Source organism: Numida meleagris, chromosome 5 (assembly GCF_002078875.1).
Source record: "Numida meleagris isolate 19003 breed g44 Domestic line chromosome 5, NumMel1.0, whole genome shotgun sequence".
Classification (NCBI taxonomy): domain Eukaryota; kingdom Metazoa; phylum Chordata; class Aves; order Galliformes; family Numididae; genus Numida; species Numida meleagris.
The window spans coordinates 16,935,581-16,959,146 of NC_034413.1; the positions used below are offsets into that span (position 1 = coordinate 16,935,581).

Genomic DNA, 23,566 nt, shown 5'->3' on the forward strand with positions numbered 1-23,566 from the left:
ATAATCCCTCCCCACTTTGGTGCAATTAACTTGCAGGATGCTTAGCTAGCTGGTCTCTTACTTTAGAAATGTATCTTCCAACTCTATGCTCAGCAAAACATATGCATTATACCCACATAGGTAAAATTCAACTGCTATGGAGTTCTCAGAAAAGTATTCCAATTTTTGTACATCCTTTCATGGAACTTGCAAAATGCAGTTTGCAGATATGGAAGCACTCCTACTACGAGGAAAAGGAGCTGTGCATTACCTACCCTTTGTATGGTACAGGATCCATGCTGTAACCAGTGAAGCTAAAGGGATGGAAGGTTAGAAGGAACCCCCCTGAGGGAACATAACCTTTCCCACCTACCCACCCTCATTAGGTCAATCACTGTTATTTTGCTTATAGGCTTACAGTTAGGTAGAAATGAATACAGAATGAGGCAGTGACATTTCATCCTCATGGCCTCTGCTTTGAGCACAAACCAAAGCCAGACAGGGAAACCTGTGTGAGTGTGTCAGTGTCAAGTGAACAAAAACAACACAACACTCTATCCTTTGGCGCAGCCTTCAGAATGTGCTCACACAGGAATTCAGCAAGGAGCTATTTATAGAGGCCCAGCTACCTCCATGTCCTCTGCATGGAGTCCTCCCGGGAGAGCCCTGCTAAAACAAAGCAGAGCAGTGCAAGACGAATCTGCCCGCCTCATCATGAAGGTTGAATTTCACTCTGGTCAAGAGCATTCTGGGCAACAAATGAGGCCTCCCATAATGTATTCCAATAAAAACAGAGACTTTAAAAAGAAATCAGTGTTTCAATCCCTTCCAAGACACATAAATCGTTGTAAATTTTGCTATTCCAGGAGTCTTGATGATTTCTTCTAGGCAATGACTCCCTCTAGTGACAAAGCAGACAGATGATCTCTTTTGGGTCTATTTTTTGAAGAGGTGAAAGACTTCAGAGCAGTTGAAGATCTATACGCTTCTCTTCCTGGCATAATCTGACAGTTTAAACACGGTCTCAGCACATACTTAAAACTAATATGTATTGGTTCACTTTTTAAGCAGAGCCTCAAAAAGTGCTGAGAGCTATAAAAGATAGTGAAGATAAAACGTGAACCAGTGATCTAGCCACAAGCTCAGGAACATTCCTATACAACCTGGTTTGGCTAGAAAGTCACTTGCCATCTTCCTCTGGACTAGCGTGCAGCCTAGATAAGAAAAAACATGGGATTTTCCTAAAAATCAGGTATTCTTAAGAAATGTCATTATGTGAGAGCCTTAGTCTGGTGATGTTCGCTGGTAACATACACAGAAAGAAATATATGTAGAAGATGAGCAATCTACCTTAAAGTAGTGGGAGAAACCTTGACTTCTGGAATATGTTCCCATTTGGCTTTTCCAACCTAATAATCCACTGAGAGTAGATTTCTGCATTTAATTTCTTAAATTCAGAAACCATATCAGGGAGAGTAGGGAGAAGAAAAATGTTTTATTTCTCTGCAATATAAAAAGTACTGCTGCTTGCCAACTACACAATTATTTTCAAAGGGCTTAAGTTGATATACTGGCTTTATTACATTGACGTGGCTCTGAGAGATATACTTGCCACTCAACTTGCTGGCACAAAGACATACAGATGCTTTATTGCTGTGGATGGAATTCCCATTTCTGCCAATGCTGCCAGCAATTCTGTGCCCTTCTGAGAAGTAATGCAGCCCCTAAATCACTTATTATCTATTTTCACCAGAACTCATCAGTGCTGCATTTTGTTTTAAAAGCATCCTTGTGCCTCTGTACAGTATTTTCACCACTAGTATGGAAACCTCCTAGGAGGTTGGCCCAGATCCACAGCTGATAGTTTAGCAAGAAAGGAAGGAAAACTGGAGAAGATAAACCCATGTACACTAAAATCTGCTACTGCCATGTGTTTGTTTTCCCTTTTTAAGGATAGTGCTGCCTTTTGGCAGTAGGATATTCTATACCTGCCTAACTAATTCCTCTAGCATTTTGTTGGGATTTTCATCTTCTAAAAGCAGCCTCGGGCAGGATGAGCATACCCAGCAAATTTGCTCAGTCACAGTGGCAGCATTTCTAGGAGCACTCATAGCACAACTAACTGCTCAGGGAAGTTTCAGCTAGAAATTGCAGATGTCTAAGGAGGGATGGGAAAATTCATTCCCCTGAAAATCAGAGTCAAGATTTTACAGAGATGCATTTCAGGCTTCTTTTAAAATCCCACTGGAGTTTTTCCTTCCACTATTTTTAAAAGGCCAGGCCTTTATTTAAGTACATGTGGTTTGTTTTTTTTTTTTTAAGCTAGTATGTTTCAGGCTACTTGAAATGTGTTTTTCACTGCAAGGGGAATTACCCTTTAGAACACCTTACCAAGTCATGTAGTGGATTTTCTATTGTTCATTGTATTTAAATCAAAATGTGATGTCTTGCTAAGCCATCTGTGCTACCACCTCTCCAAGACACTGGCTTGATGTAGGAATTACTGAGTGAGAATGTTTGCAGTGTGTCACACGAGAGGTCAGAAAAAGTGATCTAATGGTCCCGTCTGGCCTTAAGCTCTATGAATCTATGAATAAATTAGAATTAGGTCTAAGCACTTTGTGACAAGGGATGTCTTTAAATATTTAGCAAAGCTATGTGTCCATTGGGATTGCTCTGTAAATAAGAGTAGCAGTCGCATGCCTGAGGGTCAGCCATCTCAGATCACCTTAATGCATTTATATGTTTGTGTGATGACAGCTTAAAGATGTTCAAATGTGAGGGTCACATCATTCTGAATATGTAGTGGTTCAAATTACCTTTTTCTTGGCTGGTCAGTCAAGTCTTTCTGTGTGATGGCTCCTTTGCAATCATTTGTACTCCATGTACAGGATTCCCTCAGAACAAAATCCATAAATGTGTCCTGCCACTAAGTCCTTCTTTAATCTTCAGTTTGGCAAAATACGTACTGAAATCTGCGAAGGAAGGGCCTAATTGAAGAATCAAGAATGATGATTTGGCCAAGTGTCAGGTTACACCCTTAACAGCACAACCAGGCCACTAAGGGGCCTGAGAGAATCGTCTCTTGCTAAGAACAAGGGCTTATACATGGCAGGTTATTACTGGCTACACTGGGTACACTGCTGGGACATGTCTACAGGCCAGGTGATGAGTGGATGGAGAGCAGCTCTGCAGAGAAGGATTTGGGGTACTGGTGGATGAAAAGCTCAATACGAGCTGGCAATGTGCACTTGCAGCCCAGAGTCAACAGTATCCTGGACTACAATAAAAGCAGCAGAATGAGCAGGTCAAGGAGGGTGATTCCCCTCTTCTGCTCCACTCTCATGAGACCCCACCTGCAGCATTGCGTTCAACTCTGAGGCCCCAAGCACAGGAAGAACATGGAGTTGTTGGAGTGGATCCAAAAGAGGCTATAAGGCTGATCAGAGGGTTGGAGTACCTCTCCTGTGATGAGAGGCTGGGAGGGTAGGGGTTGTTCAGCCTGACTCCAAGGAGACCTTATAGCAGCCTTACAGTACTGAAAGAGAAATGCTGGGGAGAGATTCTTTATCAGAGCGCATAGCGATAGGACAAGAGGTAATGGTTTAAAAATATATACAAGGAAGAAATTCTTCACAATGAGAGCGGTGAGGCCCTAGCACAGGCTGCCCACAGAAGCTGTGGATGCCCTATTCCAGGAGGTGTTCCTGGCCAGGCTGAATGGGACCCTGGGCAGCCTCATCTAGTGAGAGGTGTTCTTGCCCATGGCAGAGGGGTTGGAACTGGAAGGTCCTTAAGGTTCTTTCCAATCAAAACTGTTATTTTATTCTGTGATTCTATGTTTCACATAGAATTCCTATGCCATGACTCTCAGGATAAGATTTTACAACAGGAAAATGAATAAAAATGACAGAATAAAAGTTAAACCACTGCCCTTTTCCATCTCATTTTTCCTGTTTTTTCATTACCCAGTTCAAAATCACATAAACAAATTGCTTCCTTTCCAAGCTGTTATTCTACTCAAGCTTCCTTGGAAGCCTAGTTGTATTTCCTCACAGACCACCAGAACCGACAGCTGAGCTCTGAGCTATTACTTTACATACTTGGCCAGGATCCTTTCCAGCATTCCTGCAAGGCTGACAAAAAGGGAAGAAGTCCACACAGTTTTAATCTGCCAGCCTTGCTAATTCATGTAAAAGAGCATCATTACTGCATATCAAAAGCTGCCAGAACCAGCTCCAGCAAGGATTAAGTGTCATCATTAATGCTTGCACACTAGAGAGGGAAAGCTTAGGACTACATTAACATTTTTTAAAAATCTAACCAAACAAGCTGAATTTGTCCTGCCCAGAAAACTGCACTGACGGTGATTTAGCAGAGTAGCTGCACTGCAACTAGCAGTCATCTACACGTAGCAAAAAAGAAAAAAGAAAAGAAGAAGAAAATGAAGGTAAATTCAGTGGAATACTTGAATATAATACTGAGAAATGTGGATGCATGGGACTCTACTTGTGACTGTGTAAAAGGATCAGAAGCCATGCATGTATGTATCTGAGAGGAGAGCTGAACTTCTGATTCATCAGAGGCTAATTTTCTATGTGAAAAATGGCTACATGGGAAATATAATTTCAAAGACACACTCTTTTATAATACAGATTTTGTATTTTTACAACTTTTTAGTGGATAGTTCCATGAAACAGCTCAGGTTGGAAACAGATTAAAACCACAGATCTCACCTGTTTACGCAGAACTGTGTGTTAAGGTAAAAGAAAAAAAAAAGCATAGTGTTGTAAATGCATCAAGGATGGACCACGACAGAATAATTTTAAAGGCCAATGAAATCTATACCCGCTATGACTTTAATGGAGCCACGCTGACTTGCAACTGCTGGAAGACCTGGTTCTAGCAGGCTTCAGTCAAACAGCCTACCTCCATACCACCTGGGAGCTCGACAGTTTGCAACAGATTCGTTGCACAATATACTTAGTATTAAATGTCACTCCCAGTGTACATGGCATTTCACAGATGGATGACATTGATCAGTCTCTGCCTGAAAAGCCTGTCACATTTTTAAGTTATGGTTTCTCTTTATGAGCAAGCTCTACCAGGGATGTTTGGAGGCACAGACAGGACACCAGCAGAACTGTCTTGTTCTGCAAGTACCTGCCTCAAACCAGTAGTACTGAATGTTCAATTATAGCCTCTTACTTCTGGACCTAGTTGGACCACATTAGAAATCTGTAAATATGAAACAAAGTCTTCACTCATTTTCCTCTTGAGCTTGAGAAAGAAGCAGCTTTTCATTTGAAAATTCCTCTCCTGGCAAATAATACAAAGCTCTTTTTTTTTCTTCTTGCAGGACAACTTATCTTTCCTCCTCATTTATCAGTTTCTGGAAAACTGAGCCAACCCCTCCATAAAGCAGTTCAGTTTTGACATCAGCTTGATGTTGCTCTGTCCTTAAATGTCCCCCAGTTGCTGCTTTTCTCATTCTGCTGGAAGACTTCGCACTCCACATTTTCAATCATTTCAGCAATTACAAAGCATCATTCTTTGTGTTTAGAACATAGCAACAAAGGTTAAAAATAAACCTCCTCATTCTAGTCTTTAAATAGGAAATAAAGGGTATTTGCAGTAGTAGTGTAGGAGCTAAGGAAACAAACAAAAATATATCAATTAACCAGTTTGTTGCTGTTGACCTTTCAGATCTTGACATTACAGACACTAGACGACCAGTTCTGTGCTTCCTTGAGACTTCCAGAGGTAGGGAACAAGAACGAATAAGGGATGGAAAGATGGGAAAATAGAATCTTCAATCAATGACTTGTAATATTTTTTATGAACTATCAGGCCACCAGCAATTTTGAGTTATTCATTCAAGCTTGACACCAGTGAGTATTAAAGGAAATGGTTTAATTTCTCATAGAGCTGCCACATGGAGAACTCCATAGGATACAATATTTTATGCAGCTCTCAGTGCTAGCAATTTACGGAAAAAGAAATAGAACTCCTACTCTTGGATCAAGTGTGTAGTGACAGTGTAGGTGTGTTAGATAAGTCACAAATTTGTCAAAAATGTTTGTTATGTTTGAAATGCTTGATTCACCGGGTACTTGATTTATCAGCAGTGTTTTACCACAGCAACCTGGGCTCCATCAATGCACTATGGAAACATGGGTTGGGAAAATGTCTGACCACCACTGTCTAAAGGGGCTAGGACTTTCCCAGTACCAAAGACTCAATGGAGCCACCAGACTGTATCCAGTGAAGGGCCATGAAGACGGCCACAGGACTGGAGCATTTCTCCTCCAAGGAAAAGCTGAGAGCTGGGACTGCCCAGTCTAGAGAAGAGAAGGCTTCAGGGATGATCTTATCAATGTGTACAAAAACTAAAGGAAGTGTATAAAGGGTACAAAGAAGACAAAGTCTAAAATATAATAAATAGTATCTTCTCTCCCTGTACATCCTAATCAACATCCTTACACTTTCATGATTAGAACAACATTATGTCATCATCCACAAAGATGAACTTTGCTTCTCCTCTACTGAACAACTGTGATATTTCTGCATTGTTACAATTCCAGCCTTCACAAGCTTCCACATGCAGGGTGACTAGGATGAGAGCTGAAAGACTTAAGTTGGTTCCAGTTGGATATTAGGAAAAATCTCTTCTCAGAAAGAGTGGTGATGCATTGGCACAGGCTGCCCAGGGAGGTGGCAGAGTCACTGTCCCTGGAGGTGTTCAAGAAACATGGAGATGTGGCACTGAAGGACACGGTTAGTGGGCATGGTGGGGATGGGTTGACCACTGGACTAGATGATCTTAGAGGTCTTTTCAAACCTTAGTGATTCTATTATTCTAACGTGTAAGAATAAGGACTCCTTTGGATCCGGCTGTAAATGTATGATCATCACTGGACAAGCTCCCTTTCTCCATTTGGTTTTTAGCAGTTTATTCAAGGTAGGGGTGGGAAGGATACAGTATCATGACTCCGTCACTTTCACTCACTTGCCCCTGCCTCTCAAGAATCCACAAAATATGTTTGTGTGTTTTTTTAAATCTGCATTGTTTCAAGACATTCACTCAAAAAAAAAAAAAAAATGACAACAGGGATACATGCAGTAGGGCAACTAAAAGGAAGCTAAGAAAGCAATTCTGTGGGTTAACTGAATCACGAATCATCCCCTGGAGCCACAAGTTCAAATCCAGCTGCTCAGTACTCATTCAGCACAGAAATTCCACACCTACTGTATGCTTGTCCTCTCACAGTTAGCCAAAGGTCATCAGTTCTGCTGCTCAAAGAGGAGCAGGGTCCAGAATGCTCATGGGGAGAGAGAGAAGGAAGAGGGAAGAAGGGACAGAAAGCCTAACAACTCCTGGAGAAAGTTTAACTTTGCTTTTATCACTAGCAAACAATCAGGGGCAGGAGTGGAGTGCAGACTGCATCGATGGGCCAAGGTAAACCATCTGAGTTTCAACAGGACCAAGTGTCAGGTCCTGCACTTTGGTCACAACAACCCCAGGCAACCCTACAGGCTTGGGGAGGAGTGGCTGGAAAGCTGCCTGACGGAAAGAGACCTTGGTGTGCCGATGGACAGTCAGCTGAATATGAGCCAGCAGTGTGCCCAGGTGGCCAAGAAGGCCAGTGGCATCCTGGCTTGTATCAGGAATGATGTGGTGAGCAGGACTAGGGAAGTCATCCTGCCCCTGTACTCGGCACTGGTGAGGCCTCACCTCGAGTACTGTGTTCAGTTTTGGGCGCCCCAGTACAGAAAGGACATGGAGGTGCTGGAGCAGGTCCAAAGAAGAGCAACAAGGCTTGTGAAGGGCTTGGAGAATATGCCCTACGAGGAGCAACTAAAGGAACTGGGGCTGTTTAGTCTGGGGAAGAGGAGACTGAGGGGAGACCTCATTGCTCTCTTCAAATACCTGAAAGGTGATTGCAGTGAGAGCGAGGCTGGTCTCTTCTCAGTGGTGACAGGTGACAGAACAAGGGGAAATGGCCTCAAGTTGCACCAGGGGAGGTTTGGGCTGGATATCAGGAAAAACGTATTTACAGAAAGGACTGTTAAGCACTGGAACAGGCTCCCCAGGAGGGTGGTTGAGTCACCTTCCCTAATGTGTTTAAAAACCGTTTGGATGTGCTGCTTGGGGACATGATTTAGCGGTGGGTCGTTAGAGCAGTATGGTTAGGTTGTGAGAAGCTCAGAGGGCCCGACCCCCGCACGCCTCCAGACCGCTGCGCCGCGCATGCGCCGTCGCGGCCGTGCCGGAGGCGGAAGTGACGCCGCTGACTAGCGGCGGGTGTGATGGCGGCGGATGAGGTGGGTGCTGCGCGCCGCGGCGTCAGAGGTTGTGGGGAGTCGGGCCCTCTGAGCTTCTCGCGTTCCTATCTCCTCAAGGGCTCGTTGCTAGCTGTGAGGGTCACCTGTCTGCCGCGGTCCTGTCAAAGCCCTCCCGGTTCGGGCCTGGGGGCGGTGGTGAAGTCGTGCAGCTGGAAGTCGAGGCGGGCTGTGCGTGCCGAGGGAGCGCGGGGTGGTAACGGTGTGAGATGTTTGTGCGCAGGGCCTGGCCTGCTGTGTGCTTCAGGGCTGATGGAAGAAGCGGGTGAGCGGGAACCCAGCGGGCTGCCGTGCTGGGAGGGGATGCTGAGCCCACCTGCCCCGTTAACGTCTTCATTCACAAAGCTTGCGCCTCCCTAAAGTTGAACAAAGCCACGTCCTTCTCAAAGACACAACTTCTAAAGGCTCTGAACAATACCAGCACCAAGGTTGCCGTGGTGAGTCATTCCCATGTTTAAGTCTATTCGTTGTTAGGGAACTGTGTTCTGCTTAAAAGCTGAATTGTCCAACTGAAGCCTTCAGTGGTTCACAACAGTGTTTCCTAGTCTGATTTTCAAACGCTTGATGTGCTTTTTCTTGATCGATGAGAAGCCTTGTAGTACTGGAGATTTCTGATTTTCTCCAGTAGCTGTCCTTTAACTTCTTCTTTGTATTTTCTTATCTTATGAAAAGGTAAAAGGTTGTATGTCAAATGGGCATGCTTTCCTAGCTGCAATCTTAACAACAACAAATGCAGAAATAAAAATAATTTCCTAATTAGGTTTGGCACATCTTTTTGTCTGCATTTAGCTTGACTGTTTTTTCTTACTGTTCAACAGAAAGCTTACGTCAGGCTGTTTAAAATACTCAGTAAATACTAATGTTTTGCTTTTTATGCTTGACTCTTTTCCTGTTTTGAATGCTTGTACTTTTGGTTTGGGGTATTTTATGTCACATATGATTATGTTATGTTGTCCTCTGGAGCATGACCATTCATGCAAGACTCAGTTCGCTCTGGTGAGGAGACTAGTAGTTACAGACTTTTTTTTTCTTGATAACATATTCTAGGAGTGTACCATACTGTAGCCTTTAAGATGTTTTTGCCACTCTTTCCCTTTTGATTGTGGAAATTAGTGTGGAGAGAGAAGCCTTTGGGTGGAGGATGACTCACAGAAGGGTAAACTACCAGGTGTTTTGAAATAACAATTTCTTATGAGGATATGTGCTTGTTTTGCTTCTGTTTGGGCGCCATCTCCATGAGGAACTTTGTGCGTGTGAATATTTTTATGGTGATGTGGTTCTTACTGTTCTTTGTTGCTTTTGAACAGAGGATGCCAACGGAAAACAGCCATTTACCAGACAGTATTCAAGAACAAGACTCTGTTACTACTTTAAGCAATATTTGCCCCCATAATGCTGAAGAATCAGGAACCATACAAGAAAATGGCAATTGTAACAGTGACCCGGGTAATCGTTTTGGAGCTCACGACTCTGACAGCAAGCCATCCACTTCTGTGGCAGTTCCTGTGGAGTTGCCCAGAAGAGGACAACCCCTTTTGCATATCAACAGGCAGCAGATTCAGTCCGTTTCATATAGTGCACAGGCTGCTGAGCTCAAAGGTTTAGGAGTTGATGTGTATGACCAGGATGTATTGGAGCAAGGAGTTCTTCAGCAAGTAGATAATGCAATTAATGAAGCTAACAAAGCAACAAAAATAGCTGATGCTGAAAAAGAATATCAGTCAGTGCTGGATGACTTAAGGTAAGTTTTGTGTCCTTGGTGTTGTTTTCTGTTACTGGCAGTCAAATTAAGCTCAGTGTCTCATGTTTTTAAAAGCTGCAAGATTAAAGAATTTTACTGTCAGAGCAATGAGGCATTGCTCTTATTTGACCCGTTCAGTCATGCATCAAGGCAGTAGAGACGTAAGATATAGAGCGCATCTCCTTTTTCTACTTTGTTGTCTAACTTAGCAAGAGGCTTGTCTGTTTCCTGGGCCATGGATAACTGCATTATACTTTGTTATTCAAAGTTACCAGAAAAGTATCACTTCTTCAATCCTGCATGCTTCATGTGGTTACCTGCTTCTAGTTTGTTTCAGTAGCTTGCTACCATTATTTTCTGTAACTTGGATGACTCAGTATTGTCAGGGTCCTACAGCCAAAACAGCCTCACCACAAAGGTTTGTGTGAAGTCCTTGAGAACACTTTTGAATAGTCGAATGCTTAGTGTGGTGTATTGATAGTAGAAGACCCTGAGGGATAAGGGCCACTCGTCATTGAATTTTGATCTTAGAACTTCCTGTTTCTAATCTCATTGTAGAATTCTTGTGTGATATTGTAGAATTATTGTGCGGTAGAATTATTTACCTGTGCATCTCTTTCACTGAGCTGCATTAATGTTGTCTTCTAGTGTTCAAGAGAACTGTACACTTGCACTGTCTGTGTGAACTCTTATGCATATGCTTAGTTCTATGCACTCCATTAATTTTCCAGTTTGGACATGGAGATGTAAAACTAAGTATGTGTGTAAAACTGGAGCTTAATTTCAGATGTTGTGTAGCAGAAGGAAGTAATGATTAGGCAGTCATTGAGAGGATGAGCATAGCCACTGCAATTAGATTTATCCAGATACTTAAAGAGTGATGCACAGCCCTATCAGTTGATTGGTATTTTCTGTGAAAAGTATCCTAATGTTTTTTCTTACCCCTGTATTTTCATCTCCTGCTTACAGTTTTAAAATTAGATTTATGTGAAGGGATACAAATGGTTTGTGTAGATTTGCAGAAATTTATCTGTATAAGAGGGTCTGTCTGAGTCTGAAGTTGACTTTTAGAAAATAAGCAGAGATACGCATGACTTGTTGAATGGAGGGACCAGCAAAACTGAAAATGTGAGTAGAGTGTGATAGTTGATTGGTTCTGTAACACTGAATGCATAACTGGCGGTAAGCCTTGGTGAGAAGTGTTTTTGAGTAGTTTGTATGGAGTTCATAGCAGAAGCTACATGATGGGATAACATCCGCACAGGTTTAAGTGTGAGAAGTAGAAGAAGAAATGATTGAAGTTAATTCTTGAAGTTCTCTTAAATACAGCATTGTGGAAGAAGACAGTAGCAGCATATGAAAGACCCCAGGGCCAAGGAAGCAAGGATCAATAGATCAGAGGCCTGCAAGAGGATGCTGTAGTTTAAAGCAAGAAAAAAGACTGAGAAAAGGGTTTGGGATGGTTCAAAAAGGTTAAAGGGGAGTGAAGGATTGAAGGTGTGAAGATAACATTGATAGCGTGCAGATCACATCTCATAGGGGAACAGTGGTAGAGTCCAGACTAGAGCTGAAGAGTTATAAGTGATCCAACAATTTCTTCCCTAACAATTAAATAAACAGTGTCGTGCTTTTCTTTGCATATAAGGGGAATAATAGTTGCTTTGTAGGTGAGATGAGTTTTCTAGGATGTTTTCGTAATGGTTTGAGATGCTTATTTGTATATCCTTATGAAATATTCTGCAATTTAAATCAAGAAACAGATTAATTGCTTTTGACAGTGGGGCCGTGCATCCTTCTTGGAAACAAATGCAATAGCAAAACCAAATGATATCAGGTTATAGTATGTGGTTCAACCTGAATTTGCTATTTTATGTAGAAACCAGGAAAATGGTAGTGCATAAGTAAGGAAAGTTTAATGTACGTATGCTGTTAGTTCTTTCAGATAGTTTGATTTCCTGAAACTGTATTTACATCTTGTAATCTAAATAGGCATCCTTATATAATGACATCAAACTGTTAACAGTTTCACAAAATGAAAACAAAGTGTTTCTCATTTAGATTATTGTATGGTATCGTAGAATCATGTAGATTGGAAGAGATCTGCAAGATCATCATGTTCAGCCATCAGCCTGACCTATAAAGTCCTGACAGGAAACCGTGTCCCTCAATGCCACGTTCACAATGTCAGAACAGTACACAGAGCGAAAAGGACGAGCTCCAGATCCAACTCCTGACCCCAAAAATCTGGTTAATAGAAAGTCTTTTCGTTGAAGACATATCAGATATTGAACTGATAAGAACAGTTACAGTGCTTGACCTTAGCTAGTTCCGTGCTGCTTCCATCCTTGACGCATGTCACTGCAGCCTGTTTGGTTTTTTTAATTGTATTCTGTTTATCTTTAATAGCAAAACCAATCTCTGCCACTCCCTTATTGTGATCATCATGCTTGTAGTTTCTGAGTAGTAAATAACCCAGTGATTTGTTTAGTGTCATTTCCCTTGATGTTTTAGTATTGGTCGAACTTTGTTTAGAAATATTTATTAATGTTTACGTTTTTAAAGTCTTCAGTGTTTCTAATGATGTGTAACCATAAAAACTTATGGTCCTTTTTAAATCTTACCTTAAACATTCTGGAATTTCTAAAATGTCTGAATTGAGAATGTTCTAATTTTTTTTACTGGAGCTGAATGGTACATTGCAATCTTCTTGTTTTTCAGATCATGTACAACATCTCTGAAACAAATAAATAAAATTATTGAGCAACTTTCACCTCAGGCTGCCAGCAACAAAGATATAAACAGAAAACTAGATTCTGTAAAACGGCAAAAATATAACAAGGTGATTAGATTACTGTAATTTCCTGCTGACAGTACTTAGCCTGTGCTTTGGCTTACGGTCTGGATTATGTGATATAATTCTTGCTTAATTATATAGCTCAGAGTCAGTCTAAAATTGCTGTTCTTTCCCTTTTTAAATGGCTTAATTTTCTACCAAAAAAAAAAAGTAAATAACTAAAGATGTGAAAGGGGTGGAGCTGATGTTGGCTTTTTGTTTGTATGTTTGTTTGGGGGTGGAGGATGTTGACTCTTAAATTTCAGACAAAGCTGTAAAACTTACTTGGAAGACTGATTTGCATTACGTTAACTAAATCTTTCCTAGCAGTATTTCAAGAAATAGAGAAGCATTGTTAGAACATAATTTGAGAGTTGATCTAAATCTCAGCTCTCACGGTTTTCATTTCTTATCTTCCTAATCCTCTTTCACTGTATCTTTCTTGTACCAACACGCATCATTGCCTTTTATGAGCTGTTGTAATTTGATGGTTTGGCAGAAGCTGTTACACCTTTTTCCTGCCGTAGCAGTTAGCTAAAGGAGTTGGAGAGCGATCTAGCAGGCATCAGTGTAATGTAAGCAATAGACTTGTACAGCTGTAAATGGGAGGGAGATTGGAGAAAAGAAAAACTTCACCTGGTTAGGAATGTCATTCTTAGGATCCTCTCACTGTCTCATGGAAATGCACTAATGATTTCTCTAATGACTACCCAACTCAAGAACTTATTGTCCTCACTTCTTTCCAGCCTCTAGCTATTTGCCACTGACCCTGTTCAATTGTTTCTTTTTAATTATTCTTTTGATCGTTTTTTAACAACTGGGATAATGTATTCACAATTTGGCCAACTAAGGGCCGGCGGAGGCAAGCGGTACTGAATAGAGGCCCAGGACTAGCTGCTTACTTCTAGGAATAAGTAGCTGGAAGTAGTGGGAAGATACATGATTATCATACTTACCTCTAAAATGTCTTTAAGAAATTGTATGCTATATTTTCCTGCTATCACATTACTTGAAATTATGCAAGTTAGTAGTAGATGAAGTTCATAACTCATTGGAAATCTGTTGTTAGCCATCTCTAATGGCCTTTGAAGGGTAAGAATCAGTCTTTGTGTGAAAACTATATACTATATTCTGCAGAAGTGGTCTCAGTAACCTCAAGAGTCTGGTTAAATCACAGTGTGTTTGGAGGCGGATCCTATACGTGAAGCTCATCTTGAACTATGCATGGAGAATTTCTTTTAGTGCTCTTCCTTCTGTAGCATTTAAAAAAGAAAAAGTGAAAAAGGCTGAGTTGCTCTGTTACTGAGATAAATGGAAGTTAGTAACTGTTAGAGCTGTCACACAGAGTGTTTTGTATTCTAAGTTCTTCAATAGCAAGGATAATGGTTGGGAACAAAGGAGGTAATACATTGTAACATACACGAATACACTACACTTTGTGATATGAAAGGTGCTACATGAGGACTTGGGCAGGCAAGAGAACCTTCTTTCCCAGAAAAAAAAAGCTGATTGCATTATAAACTTCATTTTTATTTTTTTACTGAATTATGTGCTTCTGTAAGTGAGGAAATACTTTGAAAAAGTGAAGTTACTCATGAGGAAAGTTGTATTACCTGTTTGTTTTCCTGTTTGGAATTTCTTGTTTCGTAAATGAAGTTAGCAACACCAAGGGAATTGCAACATTACTGGTAAATACACAGATGAGGACATTACAGTCAGATAAAAGGTGTAGCAGAAAAGCTAGGTGTGAATCATTTTCACTGCAGTAATGAACTACACTTGTTATAATGTCTGTAATGTTGAATTTTTTCACTTACTTTTCCAAAGCATTTTACTTTGTAGTTTTTGCTGTTAACGTAGCTGCAGCCATTCCTGAATTAATTATGTACCAACATTTATTAAGACGTCTGACTGATTTGCATTTTTTGTTCCTTTCTAAGCAAACATTCCAAAACTTATTGGTGATAAATAAATCCTAATAAATACTATAACTGTTTTTAATAGGTTATTTGCCAGTAATTCAGTCTTGCAAATCATGAACTTTTTTTTTATATTCTCTGCATATCTCACTAGTTGAAGGGCTTCTTTTGCTAGTATCAGCATAGGTATAAAATGACCTTGAAATGTGGACATGAAAATGCCTAATGAGTGTGTGAAAAGTGTATATAAATAATAATGTCTTACTGTGTATTTTAAGATGATTGTACACATAAAGTATTCATATCCTGTGAGTTATTAAGCTACAGGCACTTGGTGATACTTTTTTGTGCTTTTTTTATTAAATGGGATACTTTGAACATTTGAGTATGACTTTCTGGTAGAAAATACTGCAAGTGTTATAGCTTAAGTATTGTTTAAAAGGATAGCAGGATTATGAATCAGCTTAAAGTTTTAATGATATACCTAATTATCATTCAAGGAGCAACAGCTAAAGAAGATCAAAGCAAAACAGAAACGTCTCCAAGCAGTTCTTGGTGGAACCGAGATTCTTGATAAAGTAAATGAAATTGAATTTGAGGATGATGAAGGTATGTATGGGAGAAGGCTGAAACTTCCGCCCTACTTTGACATAATGCCTTTTGTTGTTTGAAGGTAATTTGCCAATTAGGAAGATCTTTGCCAATAAGGAAATATATTTCAGTGGTTTGTTTTTTCTCTGCACCTGCAGAATTGCAGATCTTGGCATATTCATGTGGGAAGTTTTAAAAAAAAAAATGGATGTTAATCCTTGTTCAGCTCAGTAGGGATGACTGATGCACATTAGAGTATTGGGCTTAATAAATTGGAAATCTTAACATTTTTTCACAGCTAATTTGATAATGATGACTAACATCATGAGTGAATTACATTTTATGTGCTGTATGCTATCAATCAACATTAACAAAATTGTTTTTCTCTTATTGTTGAGAATTATTGTTAGAAATGTAAGAGGGAAGTGTTTCTTCTCTATCAGGCTGCACTACGTTAAAACAAAACAAAAAAAAAGAATAGAAAAAAAGCAGCTTCCTGAGCAATATGTTTGTTTTCTGTGTTTCTTATGCAAATGTTTCACTGTGTTCTTTTTCACTGCCCTCTACAAACCAAGATTGGATTTTTTAACTCCAGCTTAACTGTGTTTTACTCACCATCACTCTCTGCAGTATTCTGAAGGGCAAGGTTGGACCCATACAACCTTATCCTGCGCACTGATTCCTCCTCCCCCTCATTGTGCCATGTCCTTATGCTCTGTGTTCATTGCAGATGTGGATTCTGAATCTCACAAGGCTCATGCTCCTCTCCTGGGTCAAGAAACTTTACTGAGAGGGAAAACTTCTGTAAACTTTTCTTAGCAGAAAACCATCTTAAGCCTTTTTTCTTCTAATGAGTTAATGCAGGAAAACTCAGGCACCAAGTGTGATGAAATGTGGCTAGAAACTGTATGGTGCCCAAGACAAAAGAAATGAAGTTGAACAGTTCCTATGGTTTAAGAAACTGAGGGGCTGAAAAGGGAAGAGTTTCAAGCCTGATGCATCATTGTTACTTATTGAACGTGCTTTAGTGGTAAATGTGATGCTTCAAGTAGCATATATAGTAGCATGCCGTGCTCACAGTTCTGTTGTAGCTACTGTGAAATTTTGGACCTTAGTAATAGATTCCAGGTTGGCATTTCCCTCCAGCTTCTTGGATCCAAGAAATATCCCCCCTCTTTGCTTTCAGATGACAATTATATTTGTGTTAACTGTGTTAATAAGTGTAGTAACTGTGTATGCAGTTTAACTATAATGCTCATGAATGGCAATATGCTATGTAGTCAATCTGACTTTTAAAATCATAATCCTAATGGTATTGTAGTATAGAAAGCTTTTTTTTTTTTTTTAGCTTATGGGAAGACAATCTTTTATGATTTTCTTAATATTTTTGTCTCTGTCCTGGTATGCTTAATGGAAACTTCAAATTTCAAGCTTATAAGAATATCTGAACAATTAGAAGTAGAAGTGGACACTGTTACTGTTTATGGGAACTCTGGGTTTTGTTGTAGTGAACATGATGCCACATTGAACTGAAAGTATAGGGAGTGCATTAGAGTTCATGTGACATTCAAGGTTATTCTTTTATGGTGGTTCTTGCTGCTGCTGTGTGTTATTCCAGAAGTATTAGCATTCTGATAGCATGTGTAATGTTTTCTATATGAAATTTTAGAAGTAATTTGAACTTTAAAAAAGACAAGTCTGTTTTGACCTTTTTTGTTGGTTTCTACCTTTTTTGAGGTTTTCATATCGTGTGATGTTAGTTTGGAGTTGTTTTTAAGCTTTAAATCCATTCTGGTTTTATACATAATTTTGTTCCTGTGTCTGAGTTATTCAGAAAGTGTGGAAGGCATTGTGGTTATTCTGGTTTTTGTTACAGAACCTGGTCCATCATCTCTTGGCAGTATGCTTATGCCCGTTCAGGAAACAGAGTGGGAAGAGCTTATTCGTACAGGCCAGATGACCCCATTTGGAACTAAGATACCTCAGAAGCCAGAGAGGAAGACACGACGGCTAATGCTAAATGAAGCATCTGATTTTGAGAAGTATTTAGCAGACCAAGCTAAGCTGTCATCGGAGAGAAAGAAGTTATTCCGTCACAAAGGAGCAAAGAAGAAAGCACAAGCCAAAAATGTTCAGTGCTTAGCTCCCACATCTGCTACAAAGGAAGAAAGAGGTAAAGCTCTGTCAAAAACAGATAAACGTTTAAAAAAACACTTGAAGAAACTTCAGAAGCATACCCTTCAGGTTCATTCAAAAACAGGGATTCCAAAAGAAAAAAAATATCTTGAGACTAAAAAGCTGAAGCCTGGACAGGAGGATGATAGTGGAGAATCTGAGTATGTACCTGGTGAGGAACATCTTGATCCTGAAGCAGTCGGAGAGGAGGACGAACAGGCATCTTCACATGCTGAAAATGATTCTGATTATGAACTCAGGAATTTGTCAGGAAAGGAAAAATACTTGGTGAAGAGAGATTCTAAAGAAGCTGAAAACGATGTTGATTATTTTCCAAGCTCTGAGGAGGAAGAGCCTACAGTAGGGAAGCGCAAAGTAAAGAGATGGAGAGATGATGGAGATGAAGACTATTATAAACAGAGACTAAGGTTAGTCCCAGACATTTTAGTAGCAACATTAACAAATGATATTGCATGTGTAAAAGATGAAGTCTTTAATACACGACTAGGAATTGGAGTAAGGGAAAGGAGATGGTCAGAATTATCATGCCCTTCCTAAAGGAATCAGGCATACCTCTTAATTATAAGGACTTTGCTATTTAATTTTTCTGATTGTTACAGGATCATTCAAAAGAAGTTATTTCAGCATTGGATTTATGTGTCATTTGCAGTACTGTGAATGTGCCAGCAATAGAGTATATATAACAATGTATTATGTATTACTTGGCAGCATTACTGTTTACTTAAGCAGTACTTTTGTCTGCAGATCCTCATACCTACCTTTCAAATATATGTGATGTGTTCTGTTTGATAGGCAAAATTACAGTACAGACAGACTCCCTCTTCAGAGGGAAGGCACTTTCTCACTGTGAGATATGTCTTCTGTTTGGCTTGGGATGAGATGCTTGGTTTTTGGCTTTAGTTAATGACTACTCAGGAAGAAATTTCTTGAACAAATGTTTATGTGCTGTTTTCGTATAATCCATTAGTTTGTTGAAATCTCAGGCAAATATATTTATTTGAATATCAATATAAAGTGGATTTTGAATTTAAACTTGCAAAATTCGTACTGGAAAGGAATCTTCTTTTTTATTATTGAATGATAGTTCTTGTGTAACTTAGATAAGTAATAAGGACTGGACATCATGTTGCTATTAGTCAAGTCTAAAAAGAGCTGCCCTGTTTGACAGTGGTTTTCCTTTCTTTCTGTTCTTATTGACAGTGATGTCCTTATCTAACAAAGATGTGGCAATGGTAGTAGTTTTCTCCAGCTGTGATGACCTAAGGTAGTAATCTGTGTAAGATTTATAAGGAGAATCAGCGCCTTCTATTAAACTAGTATAATTAGGTAGAGAAATATAGCTAAGATGTCAAGAACACAAGTTAGTTCTGAAAATGGCACCTGAAACACCTAGTGCTAGTCTGTAATTTATGAAATTCGTGTAGCCTGGGTGTTAATGATTTCTCTTTAGCTACAGTGTGCTGTTGAGGTGGGGGTTTTTTTGTTATTTTTTCCTACTGGTACCATTGCTGTTGAGCTTCTATAAATAAGACTGTGCAATATTTCCTTTTTTATGGCTGCCTGGAAAACGTTTTTAAGGGCCAGTGAAGTGACATGTAATTTGTTAAGCTGTTAAAATGCTAACTAGACATGCCAGTAAAGTTAAGAGAGACTTTTTACACATACTGGGAGCCAGAAAATCAAGATCGCTGTGATGATCATTTTTGTTGTTGTTGTTTTTTTAATTGTTCTCTAGCTTGTGGCACGTTGTCTCTTTTCTACTATAACTGCTTAGCTTTATATAATGAACATCAGCTTGTTGATGGTGTGCTTTAATTCCTTACATTTTGTTAAGGTCCTTCAAGTGGTTTATAGCCCTTAGAAAAGCATGGATTCCAACTTGAAAACAGATGTCCTAGAGTGAGTGAAAGGAGCAATGATTATTAAAGCTATAGAGAAGAGCGACTGATGCAGGGAACAGTCCTAGCATAATGCCAGGTTAATGGTTGGGAGATTTAAATTTTATGTTTTACAGAAATATAACATTTTACAGAGTTAAATTACGTTGTAGCAAAGAAGGGGGTCAATAAGTAGAGGTACGAATACCCAACTTTCCCTGTGATAAGAGCTGCTGTGGAGGAAGAGGTATCCTCTGATAGAGGTGCTTGTGTTCCAGTTGTAGCGTTATTACTTAACAAAATGTTAAGTAGCAGTAGGTCAACTTGTCTTTCGCATTGCACATTACTAAGGCAGATCAGGAGCTGGCATGAGGCAATAGGGCTGGAATCCCAGGATGCTGCTTTTCAAGGTTAAAGAGTAGTTTATTGCTTCTTGAATAGAAAATTTCAACAAGAGGCTAATTTGAACAATGTCCATAGGGTCAAAAAAACGTGTTTTTTATTGGGTACGTTAACAAAAATTAATTGTATTTAATCAGTAAAATATTTACTGTTTTATTGAATAAAATTGTACTCTTCACATGTAAATTAGACCAATATTAAATCATTTTTAATTCAGTGTTTTCATCAAGAGTAATTTATTTTGATTGAAAGTTTTAATATGACTCTCAGTTTAAATTCATTCAAACACGTTTTTTAATAACGTTAAGATTGTGACAATTTATCCTTAGCAAAGTCATATCATACACTACATTTCTTTTGGTTACTAAAGTTACAATAAAAGCCTAAATGAATTTTAGAAATATCAATAACTGTAATTGCCACCAAAACACTACATCTCTTAAAAATTTCATAGCTACAGTTATTGTGGCTGTTAAGCTGCAGCTGTCCACATTGACGTTTTTATGCTGACACCCCCAGGTAATCTTCATTATGGGAAATGCCATGAGAAAATAAAGTGTAGTGAATTAAGAAACATATTAAGAATGCTATAGAAATGCTGTCATTTGCTTACATTTATGTCTTGTTTCACATCAGTTTTACTTTTGAATGCAAATGAATGAGTGAGATTATGGTATATTTTACCCCTGAGATAGGCAAGGGAAAGTCCTTTAGGATTACTTTAGTATTCTGAACATCCAGTCTTGTGCTTGGTGCTGTATAAAGTCCTACACTCTTAAAGACTGAAAATGAGTTTCCTTAACATTAAAACTTTTCAGGGATGGGACTTGAAGAGACTGGTCTGTGTCAAGGGGAAAATACAATGATGATGTTAAAGCATGATAATTAGCTAATTATGGGACTGCTAGAAGAACTGACTGTTTCCAAAGAGGAGCTGATGCGTCTGTAGTAAACAGGGCAGGCGGGTGGAGAACACCCGCTCTTCACTTTTCTTCTAAAGGCACCTTGCGTCAGTCAGCCTGGTCACTCTTCCAGACATGATCGGCAGAAAGTGGAAAGGCCAGAATTCAGCACACGCTCTGAGTAATATCTCTTCTCTTGCGTGGCTCTTGCCTTTCTCTTGTTACCGTTACCGGAGCAGTGTTGCTGTGCAGACATGCAGGGTAAAATCATCTGGCTAATGTAGCAAGGAACACCAGGGTTGTGGGGAGGTAAGGTAAATCAGTGACAGACTGTCATGCACTAAATGCTAAGTTGAGGATTCAGTACAAGGCAGTGTTATCATCATTCCCTACTGTCCTTCATAGTGACTATTCCCAGCTGAACCCAGAGGCCTGGATTATGTCATCAGTCTCTGGGGTAGTGCTGAAGGTCTCAGAGACTTGATCCCCCTCAACAGCTGTAGTTTCAGTGTATTTTTTGTCAACTCAGCGGTGACTGTCCTAGTCGAGAGCCATTCCGCAATAGCACTGGTAAGAGTCTGGAGCAGTCACCCGCCTGGTGGAGCAGCCAGGTCACGGCAGAGCCTCTTTCTTTGAAGGCTGTTCAGTGAAACTGTGCCTATTTTTAGCTTTTCGTACCTAGAATCAGAAAATAAAAGTAAGCTTCGCTTATATGCAGATTAAAGGCATAGGAAATAAGCCTCTTCTGCTTCTCAGCGAGAAAGTAACTGCGTGATTTTCTTGTTTTACTCTTTCAAGGTTTTGGAGCTGTGGAAGCTGCAGCCCATCCAGTCTTTTTGCATGCTAACAAAGGTTCTCCTTTGCATGTATTAAAGTAGGAAATGTAAATATAATCATAATTTTTTCTCCTTATCTATAGTCTATGTGTTATACTTTTGACATCACTAATACAACGTCTGCGTGAAATAATAGCTTGGAAACAAAAAGAAAAAATCTTAATAGCTATCTTAGGGTCACTATTCCTGTAGCAGCTGCCAGTGTGTGTATGCCTACTGTTTCAAGGAAGGAATTAAATCTCAAGTTGTGGGAGATAAGTGCCATATCTATATTTTCTTGGCTTTTTTTTTTTGCATAGTTTGTGGAGTATAGTTTTTTGAATAGCACTTCCTTCAGTTGCCTTCAAGGGCTGGGAAGCAAGGCTAGATAAGTTGCTTCTTGCCTTGTCTCCCAAGTGTCAGCCAAGCAGCTGAGTTGCTGGATGTTGTGGCTAGCAGTGTACAAAACAGCTGACAAAAAGAATCAAACCAAAAACAAAGTTAGCTAAAAAATAAGTTGTGTTTTTCTCAAGTCATGTCAGTTTTCATATACGAGCTGTCTTTAAAGCATCTGACTCAGTGCATCTCTCATTGTTTCAGAGTTATAAATTTAAAAAGGATTAAATATTACCTTTCCTGGAAGACGTTTTCTTAGAGCATCCTAACTGCTCTTTAAGATGACAAATCTGAGACACAAATGAAGATATATTTTGGCTCACTCACTGAGTACACCTTTCATTCTAAGCTCAAGTGTCTAATCATCTACATCAGTCTTAATTTACTTGCAGAGACTTGTGGTACTAACTGCGTTTGTTTCATCTGTTAGGATGTGCCAATTAAATCCACACATACAGACCATAAAAAGTTAGATCGGAAAAGTAATGCCGAATGCTTCAGTTTAGCAAATTAGAATAATCTGTAAGGGATTCTTAGCTGTCTAAAACAGAAAACATATTGTGCTTCAAAAAGGCAAACTATATTAAACACTCAGCTTGGTTCCTGACTGTATTTTAAAAAGAAAAAAAAAATTGTGCTCATTACTGTTTTGGATGCAGAATTTCTTTCTTGGGTATTGCAATAAGTGGGAAATGGGCTCAGTATCTGAATACAATCTTATATTAAGGAAGATTTAATTGTATGATATATGGCTTTCATTCTGCGCTTGCAGGATAAAATTGTACTTACATAGTGACCATGGACTGCAGAAAAGTAGATTTCTCAAACGTCATGCTTTGTTTTCAAGAGACTTTGGAGATACAGTAAAACCTGTGTTTGCTGATTGTTTAGACACAATAATGAAATTTAACTCAGACTTGTATGGGTTTTTCTTTAATATTTGTTCAATGTAATACCTTGTAATTAAGTCAAATAATGAGCTACTGCTGTTTCTCTCTTGAAAGTTTGACTTACAGGAGTCAACCGGCCACCTGGCCAGTCTGGTCTAGCAAATACTGTTCGTCTTCCCTTTGCTTCAGCCACTGGGAATATTTTCACCTTTCTATCGAGAACAATGAAGCTTTAATACAGTATCTTGCATCAAGTTGACAGCTTTTCAGGAACTGAATGACTTCTTCAAGCTCTGCAAGTTATTACAGCGGTAACAACAAATTACTGTTTGTTTTTTCTTGCAGTTGAGTGGGGAAAATCAAAGACCAAAATGCCTGCAGACCTTGGGGAGCAGAGCTTCAGTTCTACAGCTGATGTAGTTGTACATATCAGTAGAGTAACAAATACGGCGTTTATCAGAATTTTGCTTTATGATAACTCGGTACAGGATATCTTAGTTCAAATTCTAGATATCTTGATTTTCTAGGTATCTAGTGATTTCAAGAGATATCTAATGTTGCTCAAACTAATTGCAGGAACTGTTGGTTAAATTCCTTAACAGTTATGAGCTTTCGTTCATCTGAAGGAGGGTTTCCTCTTGGTTGTTTCTGGATCACTTTTTCCAGCGTACACTAGAGGGCA

The 23,566-nt window shown here is 39.5% G+C and overlaps 1 protein-coding gene across 2 annotated transcripts in view; it reads left to right on the forward strand.

Moving 5' to 3' along the window:
• Positions 8,211-23,566, forward strand: part of ERCC6 (ERCC excision repair 6, chromatin remodeling factor) — a 47,028-nt gene continuing 31,672 nt past the window's right edge. For both annotated transcript variants that reach the window (XM_021398802.1, XM_021398803.1), the window contains exons 1-6: positions 8,211-8,304; positions 8,546-8,759; positions 9,630-10,063; positions 12,782-12,902; positions 15,316-15,424; positions 17,283-18,009. In XM_021398802.1, the coding sequence (XP_021254477.1) occupies positions 9,633-10,063; positions 12,782-12,902; positions 15,316-15,424; positions 17,283-18,009 (1,388 nt within the window). In that variant the 5' untranslated portion in view covers positions 8,211-8,304; positions 8,546-8,759; positions 9,630-9,632. The remainder of the gene's footprint in view (positions 8,305-8,545; positions 8,760-9,629; positions 10,064-12,781; positions 12,903-15,315; positions 15,425-17,282; positions 18,010-23,566) is intronic.